The sequence below is a fragment of the Cajanus cajan genome, chromosome 6 (genome assembly GCF_000230855.2).
Source record: "Cajanus cajan strain Asha chromosome 6, NIPB_CcT2T_4, whole genome shotgun sequence".
NCBI lineage: Eukaryota > Viridiplantae > Streptophyta > Magnoliopsida > Fabales > Fabaceae > Cajanus > Cajanus cajan.
Genome location: NC_138522.1, coordinates 45861198 through 45870667, shown reverse-complemented (window position 1 = coordinate 45870667; position 9470 = coordinate 45861198). Strand labels below are relative to the sequence as shown.

Here is a 9470-nt window from a genome sequence, read left to right as displayed (position 1 = left end):
CAGCCTACCCCAGGTTAATTTGAGTTGGGTTAGGCAAATTTTTTTTGACTCGTTTCAATTATGAGAAAATTTTAGTCTTGTCCACTTACAACACAATTTACCACAAACTAACATGTGGTGAGTTATGTTAACTTATAAATTAACCCACTTAATTTACTTTTTATTTATTGCTCCTCAAATATTAATTATGCGATTATACATTTATATTATTAATTAAATTTTATGCATGCTAGTTATAAATTACTATTTTTAATGTCAATTTGATATTCTTTTAATACTTTATATAATTACTGATATTTTAAGTTAATTAAGTTAGTTGTGATTAATTTTTTTTACAAATTTTTATCTTATTGTTAATATAAATATAATTCTAAAATATACGATTACAATTTTTTTTTTATAAAATTCAATTAATTTACTTTATAATTTAAGTGAAGCAATTCATTTAATTCACGTAGTGAATTGAGTGTGGCAAGTGATCCACTTTAACTGCCATGGAGAAAATGCAATATATATGTCAACAATGCCGCAAAAGACTAATTAGTACACTTTTAAAACCAACTCAATATCATAAGTTTATGTTATGTATTTATAAATATCATATTAATCTGATAATGATCATTCTTTTTTAAGACTAAAAATGTATAATTATTTATTTTGTTATAATAATGTAGGAGCAAAACTTAGCCTAAGGAGGGAGAAGACAAGACTAAAGTAAATGTAAAACAGCCTCCTCACTCTAGTCTATAATCCTATCCCAAGTATGGAAGCCACATATCATATCATAATTTAAACACCGCAAAGTGTATTCATCATTAAAGTCTGCCTCTAATCTAAGAGTCCCATACCTACAGACAACCCATGTTTACCGGTAAATTACATTCAACTTACACGTTTAAATAATGTTTTGAGTTCGAATCTTATAAATAAAAAATTATGATAAAAAAAATTCATTAAAAATAACTGACCAAATTGTTCAACAGAAATTGGTCATCAGTATGTACCCATAACATAATTATAAATAAATACACAGCCAATTTTCCTGAACCAAGACAGTAATTAGATCAATATCAACATGCACGTACTAATGCCTGAAAGCGTGACAGGTGCAATAATATGTGTCATCTACCATACCCCTTTAGAAAAAAGTTTATTGTACTTGCCCAAAAAAATTGAAAATGGGTATTAGAGAAAAAAAATATACTTTTGTTTTCTCTGCTACCACAAATATTTCTCATTCTAGCAAATTAGGATGGTCCATGGTCCAAGCTCTAGATGTGGCAGATGATAAGGATTTGCGTCTGATGAGTAACATTGAAGGAAGTCCCATCCCAAGTCTTGATAAATAGTATTCAGTGCTCAGGTGATTCGTACTCATTAAAGTTTTTACAACTTGACAAACCTGCCAAATTGAAACACAGAGGGAAATGCAGAGCTCATAACTCTCAAATTGCTAAAGACATATAAAAGACAGTGTAGTAGTCAGGGAAACCCTAGGGAAAATTTTCAGAGGAAAACACAAACAAAATCGCCATGTTCTTTGGGGGTCACAGAGTCACAGATTCAACATTAACATGTGACATCACAAAGGACAAACTAGGGAGTAGATATCAAATAATTTGAGGGTGAGGTTGCAAATTGCAATGCAATCCAAGACCCCCCTTTCTGACAAGCTACAAGTCCCATTTCAAACTATATATTATTAGAGTTAATGTGGAGTCAGAAGCTTTTGGCCTTCATCTATGTTTTGCACCTCAAAAGTCACACCTGCTTTTATTTTACAAGGAAATCAGTCAAATAAAGCAGACCAACAAAAAAGAAATGTAGCATAATAATAACATAAAAGGGACCAAAGCAACAGAGACAAAAAATGACTGGCATTCATAACCATTGGAATCCTATTTTGTTGCTACCACATTTTCTCACTTATGAAGAGTAGTTAATGATGCTCCACTCACTTTGACACTATATTCACAATCCAACTTTGTGCAGTCTCATTTCCCCATTCCTCTCTTATTTCTTGCAATAAATCACATGCCAAAATATCTCACCCTTTTCAACTAGGCCAATCAAGAGTTCATATGGGGAGTGAAATGCAACCCTTTGTTGAGACACCACCAAAAGTGGTGGAGCCAAACCGGTATTCACATAGATCAATTGAGACACTGGTGGTGGTGATAGCAGTGATCACAATAGTTGGTGTCATTGCAGGGATGGTTGCTAGATTGTGCGGTGGAAGGCACGTTGGGGGCAATGGGGAGCATGACATAGAAGGTTGGGTTGAAAAGAAGTGTAGAAGTTGCATAGATGGAGGGCTTCCACCTGAAGAACCAAAGCCAGATGCAAGTAAATGAATCAAAGAGTCTCAGATCAGATGCATTCTATTCTAACACAAACATTGTAAGTCAGTAATAGGAGTTGGTAAATGCTTTGTTTTGGCTAGCCAAGTGATACAAATGTTGGGGAAAGATTACATAGCTTTAACTCGTGTATAGAGTAGCATTGTGTTAGTTTAGAACCTAAACCATTGAGGTTAGATTTTCCCGGTTGTTGCTGTTGTTGGACTTTCTGTTTCAGTTTTATTTTCTTGGTCATTCATTGCTTCTTTGAACATCATTGTCCTGGTGAGAGTGCATATTTCAGTTTCTTCAGACAAAACAAGTTACAACATTTGTATAGATGTATGATGCTCAAGCTACTTGGAGATTCACAGAAAAGAAGGGGAAAAATAAAGTAGCATAAATGTTCATTTTTTAATAAACCAAATTTATTATGAAAAATTATCTATGTGAAATTCCCCCCACCCACCCCAATATTTTCTTTGAAAACTACGTTGACCTAGTAATGGAAATTTTTGTTTGATATACATAAGATTTTAAATTCAAATTTTGTTTTTATTATTATAATCTTTGGTGTCAATAAAAATAAAATATTTTCTTGAAGACATTAATGTTTGAAGTATCGTCAGAAACTAAATGTAACATTTATCCTATCGAAAATCTGAACAAACTTTGATTTTATATATTATTGGGGATTAGACTCTAATACTAGACCGAACTCCATTTTGATAGTTCTTTCAAAGTATTTTTTTTCCTTATATTGTAGCTTATCTTTGATGAAAAAGCATGGTTAGAAAATGAGAACTACTATCCTCACTCATTAAAAATTCAATTCTCCAACATTATATGAGATTCATTCTTCAAATAGGATCCAATTGTTTGTCAGTTAATTAGTGGAGCCAGTTATGATGACAAGGCTTATTTTTTGTCCTAAAAATCTTCAGGTGATATTACTTTGGCCCGCTAGGTTTTACTTTTGGTATAGAATAAAGATGCCACAAGCATCATGGCACGAAGTCGCAATTTAATAGTACAAAGCAAAAGCTCTCCATGCCGTTACCTGATGCTGTTCAAAAGCCAAACAAAGTTTCCAACCTTTCTTTCATTCCCCTATTGGAATCTTACCGTTGCTACTACTACTTAATTTCACCCACTTTAAAAGAAAATGTAATTTGATACACTATTTTAAAAGGTGATGGTCTAATAACACTTAACTTGATTCTCTTAAGTAAAATTTTGTTTCAAATTTTGTATATACAAAAGAAAATGTGATTGAGATAATTTTACTAAAAATAGCTAATTAAGTTATTTGAGAAAAATTAGTTATAAGCAAAGACAATCAATATTTCGTGCGAATAATTTGATAATAAAAAATACAAGAATATTTTTTTAATCGTTAGAGTCAACTTATATAGGTATTAGATTCGAAAATGTAGTCAATACATATAAAAGAAAAATAAAATGAGAGTTTTGAGATATTTATTCTAGGAACTAAACTTTTCTATTAGCGGGGCAAAGTAATATTCAGTGGAATATAAAAGACTTTTATTTTACAAACAAATCATTAAAATTAAATTAAGAAATGCTGAAAAATATTGCTACAAAACCACCCCTTGAATGGGATTTCTTTCTAGTGCACGCAATTATTCCACACTTCATACCTTACACAATCACAAATATACAAAACAGATCGTAAAATACGAATATTGAATTACAGCCTCAAGCGATAGTATGCATTTGGGCCAAACTGTTTCTTTATTTCAACATTAAATATTTTAATGTTCTAATAAGTGGTTTTCGCTTTTTATAATTGAATAATTATGGATTATAGGTCGATTCGGCTGCATCTTAGTTTGAATCAGATTTAGGATGAAAAAACAGTAAAAAAAAAAATGACATTTATCCACGGATTAAAAGTCGCCAATTTATCCTTGAAATTGTCATAAGTACACTCTTATTTTAGACAATTCTTTTGATACAAGTTCAATTTAGAGGATATTAATATCCTCTCTAACTAAAATCATTTAAATGATATCATATATAATTTTTATTAAATTTATTATTTTATAAGCAAGTTTCAGTTTTAGCAAATTAGTCATTCATTAATTTATTATATTTTGAAGAATAGTCTAATATTACTTACATATCTCTAACCTTTCAATTTTATTCTCTCTCACAAAAATATTTCTTTCTCTTATTCTCTCTAATTTCAATGATTTTCAGTATATGATTTCAACTCAAATTCAGATTTCATTCTTCATTTATTTTTGTTCTTCGTTTCCCTCCCCCAAAATAAAATAAAATCATCGTCTCCCATGCAGGACTATGAGATTTTTTTTCCATAAATCAATCAGTAGCATACAACAACATAGACATTCCCAAAAGGAACCAACAAATTAAAAACTAGAAACCTAATCCAGGGAATGAATTGATTTGATTACCTTTTCCACACACACACGAATTAGGTTAGGAATTCATAAAAGAAATGAACAAACGAAAAAAGAAAGGTAAGAAAAATACCCATAAGTGTAGCTTGGAGGAGGTGGTTGGCCATGAGAACCTGATTGATGGGATTAACAACAACACCTTCTTCGATCTCACGCTTTTGAATCTTGAACATGTTGTAGATACTCAAAAATAACACTAGAAGCAGGGTCCCGCAACGGACTTCAACCGATCCAACCCCATTCTGATGAGCCTCCTCAACGGGGTCTTGAACATAAGCAACGCTATCATTGCCGCCTCCGAAAATATATATCAAAGTGAACGAAAGCTAAATCATCTTCACAATTCACAACAAAATGAAAAACGAATTAAATTCATATATGAGTTGAAACCCTCTACTGAAAATTATTGAAATTAGAGAGAATAAAAGAAAAAAATGCTTTTGTGAAAGAGATCAATAGAATCGAAAAGTCAAAGACATGTAAGTAACGTGAAGTTATTCTTTAAAATATAATAAATTAATGAAAGATTTATTTGTAAAAATTGAAATTTTCTTATAAAATAATAAGTTTGATAAAAATTACACATGTTATTTAAATGGTCCTAATGAGAAGGAATATTGATACCCTCTAAATAAAACTTATACTAAAGAAATTGTTCTTATTTTATCTTTGAATTTAACAAAATTAAAAAAATGATTTGTAAGATTGTAATCTGTCACTCAATGTATAACGCCAACTTGTCACCAACACTAAAACATCAATTGCTTGTAGTGGGAGAATACATACATATATAGTAGTACATAATTTTGAAAGTAACAAGATTAATAATAAATAGTTGAATTTTATTGCTTATATATAAACAAGTGACAACTAACAGCAATATATCTGGTTATCACAATGATATAAAGAATCTCATTATTTGCTACAAATCAATTAATTGATGTCCTATTGGTCGGGTATATATACATATATAAATACATATCAATGTAGTACATAATTATATATTTTTGTGTTGTATATGCTTCACATATACCATAAGTAGTCTTTCCATATGGAAGTGAACATGGTAGATGCTTTTCCGTTTTCCGAGTTGCAACGAGGGCGAACGTGTCCTAAGTAAGACAATTCAACATTGTTGCAGAAAGCCTCAGCATCTTCTCCTCCTTCGCATTCAAGGTCTATGTTCTGCAATGTTATCTCCTGGCATGGAAACTTGTCGCTGCAATCAAACTTCACAGCTACATCAGAAGCACTTGTGCCTTTTATGTTCTGGTACACCACATTCTTTATTTGAACATCGGATTTCTGCAAGAGCTACACCAAAATTAAATAATAATCAGTTGTCATATATATGTTGCTTCTAATAATAGCAAAGGTTGTTTAAATATATTGTATACCTACCCGCTTATTGCAGGGCTTCTTTTTCTTGTCACAGTAATTCTGATTTATTATTATGGGGTTGGTCACGTTGTCCATTTCAATGTTCTGAAACTGGATGTTGCTAGCACTTCCTGAACCTCCCTATATATGATGGTGGTGGACCCAAAAGATTTATAGAGTTGTTAGGAATCGATGGATTCTGCAAATCTTTTTTGATCACACATATACAAGAGGGTAGGTAAGACTAATTAAATTATAAAGTTAAAAATTCAAATCACCTGCCATGTCTTGATTCTAACTCCATTTTTAGTTCCAAAAATCTTGGCTCCATTCACTAGTATTCCTGAAACAATTTCCTTGGATTTTCCCGCGCCTAAGCTTCCAATACTGAAATAACTCATCATTGCAAATGAAATTCACGTACAATTAATATTACAAAATATAACAAGAAAAAAAAAAAAGAGATTATATATATGATGTGAAAAAAAGACAAACTGAAATATATCAATTAGGTGTATGTATATATATACTGTGAATGTGTATGTATCATTAATAGCATTAACAGTGTTTTAAGAGGTACTTTTCACCTGAAGCTAATTACCTGATACCATGTCCGGGTCCGCAAGTTATGTTTATGGCTTCTACATTTCTAGATCCATGTACTATAGATATACAATCATCACCTGAAACAAATACATTGATATACCTAAAAATAATTCCTCTCTGTAAATTTTACATGAAAATTTTATATTTCTAAATATATGTATAAGAAATGATAGATATAAATTTTTTACATTCGAAATCATGTAAAAGTTTAGCGTGAAATGACCTATTCTGCTTAAATATTTATGAGATTGTAATATTTTACTATTTTTTTTTTTTGCAAAAAATGGTAAATATTTGTTGTTTATTTTGAAAAAAAAAAGTTTTCTATTTTATTTCTAATTATAAAATGTTATCTCATTTTTAGAAATTGTATAATAAACCATGAAAATGTTTTTTTTTTGTATATATTTTACGTTTTCTTATATAAATTTTAAAAATAAAAATAAGAAAACATTTGAAATTTCAATTAAAAATGAAAAAGCATTTTCTGAATGTCAAATGGTTATAATTAAAAATACCAGTTCCTATAACAGAGTTTGAGATTTGGATGTTTTGCGTATTGGTGACATGAATCCCATCGGTGTTGGGGCTATCCTCTGGTGAGGTCACGTTAAGGCCAGAAACCTTAACATTCACGGAATCCTGGAACGAAACGTGGATTTGTTGAGCATTTTCTATCGTCAAGTTCTCAACTATTAAGTCATCGCAACCATAGAAAGTTAGAGCCTACAATAACAAAAAACCATGGTTAGAATTTAGAAATATTAATTTGAATGTTATATTATTCATATTTCAACCCAATATCCTTGATCTTTGTCACATATACCGTCGGGGCATCCTTGCAAGGCTGCAACAAAATCAGAAAAACGAGGATTGGTCATCGATGATTTGAATATGATATATTAAAATATTGGAGTTGTGAATATCTTACGCGCTTTTTGTTTCTTTTGCATGAGTTTTGCCACCATATGTTGCCGTTTCCATTGATGGTTCCCCAACCAGAAACATATAGTTTCTTAATATTCTCAAACAAAAGCCAGTGTCTACAGTCTTCGCTGTAATCTGATGGATCATCTGATGCTTCAAGGGTTCCAGAAAACTATCACAAATTGATCATGGTTGTTAACAAAGTCACTAAATCATGATTAAAGATGAAGCATAATTAATCACTAGCTTAATTTTCAGTGCAAGTAAACCTGGACTTGAATGTTAGGTTCGCAAGGACCAGAGAATCTGATTGGTTTGAGCATATAACTATTCTCCTCAGGCACCACAAGAATTGCTTCCCCAGAAGAACATACTTCTTCCCAAGCCTTCTTGAAAGCCTGAAATCAACAACCCACATAGCCAAATATAGAAAAAATAATGTCACCTGTTTTTTTTGCCAATTATGAAAAAACCAAAGAAAAAGAAAAGAAACAACGTTGTTTTGGACTAAGTGAGTATTATGCACCTCTGTGTCATCAGTGTGACCATTCCCTTTGGCTCCATAATCATTGACATTAACCATTTTAAGTGATGAGCGAGGAATATTACCCAACTTATTGTAAATATCTAAGCTCAAAATATTTGTGCCTTGCTTGATGAGGTTATTGAATGCCCCACCATCATCACTGGAAGATGAATGATCATGAACATATATACTACTTGGTGGGTCCTCATGATCTTGCAAGGTGCTATAACAAGCAATAAAAGAAATGATGATAATGGTGAATGAGAGGAGGAGGTGTTTGAGGAGGGCCATTATTTCGAGAAAATATAGATGCTAGATTGTTGTATGATGAGAATGGATATAGCTAACTAGCTTGGTGTAGAACTACAAGTACCGAAACTTGTGTGTATTTATAGACAAAGAAACAAAGAAAATATGTTGGCCTTTGTTCTCCAACTTCATATGGCTATAACTTCCGAAAGTTGCTAACTTAATCAAAGTAGTTTAATACTTTTATTTTCTTTTTTCTTTTAATAACATAATTCCTCCTACCGAATTAGCTAATTTTAAGAGTAAAATAATATTTTTAGATGTGTTAAGCAAAAATCTAGTTTTAATTTTCAGTTATGAAACACAATCAGAATTTTAATGTCAACATAGAATTGTGAGATAATGAGAGTCGTACGTATTAATTAAAAAAAGTTTATTTTTATATATTAAGAATTTGGGTATTGATCTAAGTTTATGTTTTGTAATATTTTCAACAAAATATGTTATAACTAACTGTATGGGAGGATATATAAAAGATTGGTGAGAGAAGAGATGATCAGTCCCGATACTTTTGACTTTTGCTCCATTCATCACACATGCTTGAAAGTTATGAAGCCATACGTTCACCAATTTGTCATTTATGTATTTTGAATTTAATTGATATACAATCGTACTGTAAAGTTTTTCTGTAATTTTTTACAATATCATGAATCGTCATGTAATTATATAATTTAATCTTAATACATTTTTAGTGTAATTTATATTTTTATGAAAGATTATTTTAAATATTACCTTTATAGCAATTATTATGAAAATAAAAAAAAATTTATCAAACAAATAACTTACTATTAGATCGTAATGTAAAAAACATTTACCGTTAGTTATTTTTCATTAAATTCAAATTAAAAATTATTAAATTTTTAATAATTTTTTTGAGAAGTCATATTTAAAATGATTTATATTTAATTAATAGTGCATGTGGAAATATTTATACTC

At 30.6% G+C, this 9470-nt stretch overlaps 1 protein-coding gene across 2 annotated transcripts; it reads right to left on the bottom strand.

The window, feature by feature from the left end:
• Positions 1-871: 871 nt before the first annotated feature.
• On the bottom strand, positions 872-8609 carry LOC109797569 (polygalacturonase). 2 transcript variants are annotated; one of them, XM_020357643.3, is made up of 11 exons: positions 8226-8609; positions 7969-8097; positions 7704-7871; positions 7599-7619; positions 7291-7498; positions 6768-6849; positions 6445-6553; positions 6188-6307; positions 5820-6100; positions 4860-5121; positions 872-1767 (listed from the first exon to the last, which is right to left on the bottom strand). In XM_020357643.3, coding segments are annotated over exons 1-10 (1410 nt in total). In that variant the 5' UTR covers positions 8517-8609; the 3' UTR covers positions 872-1767; positions 4860-5120. The 2 variants fall into 2 exon arrangements, with proteins under 2 accessions (XP_020213232.2, XP_020213231.2); XM_020357642.3 differs by lacking the exon at positions 872-1767 and adding an exon at positions 1863-2322 and having other exon boundaries at positions 4860-6100; positions 8226-8607.
• Positions 8610-9470: the final 861 nt, after the last annotated feature.

What these genes read in the sequence shown, in the direction of transcription:
- LOC109797569 (XM_020357642.3), bottom strand. Translation starts at nt 8,516, where the DNA reads ATGGCCCTCCTCAAACACCTCCTCCTCTCATTCACCATTATCATCATT. An exon ending in AACCTAACATTCAAGTCCAG is followed by an intron (nt 7,872 to 7,968) that starts GTTTACTTGCAC and finishes AATTTGTGATAG; the next exon opens with TTTTCTGGAACCCTTGAAGC. An exon ending in GGACCCGGACATGGTATCAG is followed by an intron (nt 6,554 to 6,767) that starts GTAATTAGCTTC and finishes GAGTTATTTCAG; the next exon opens with TATTGGAAGCTTAGGCGCGG.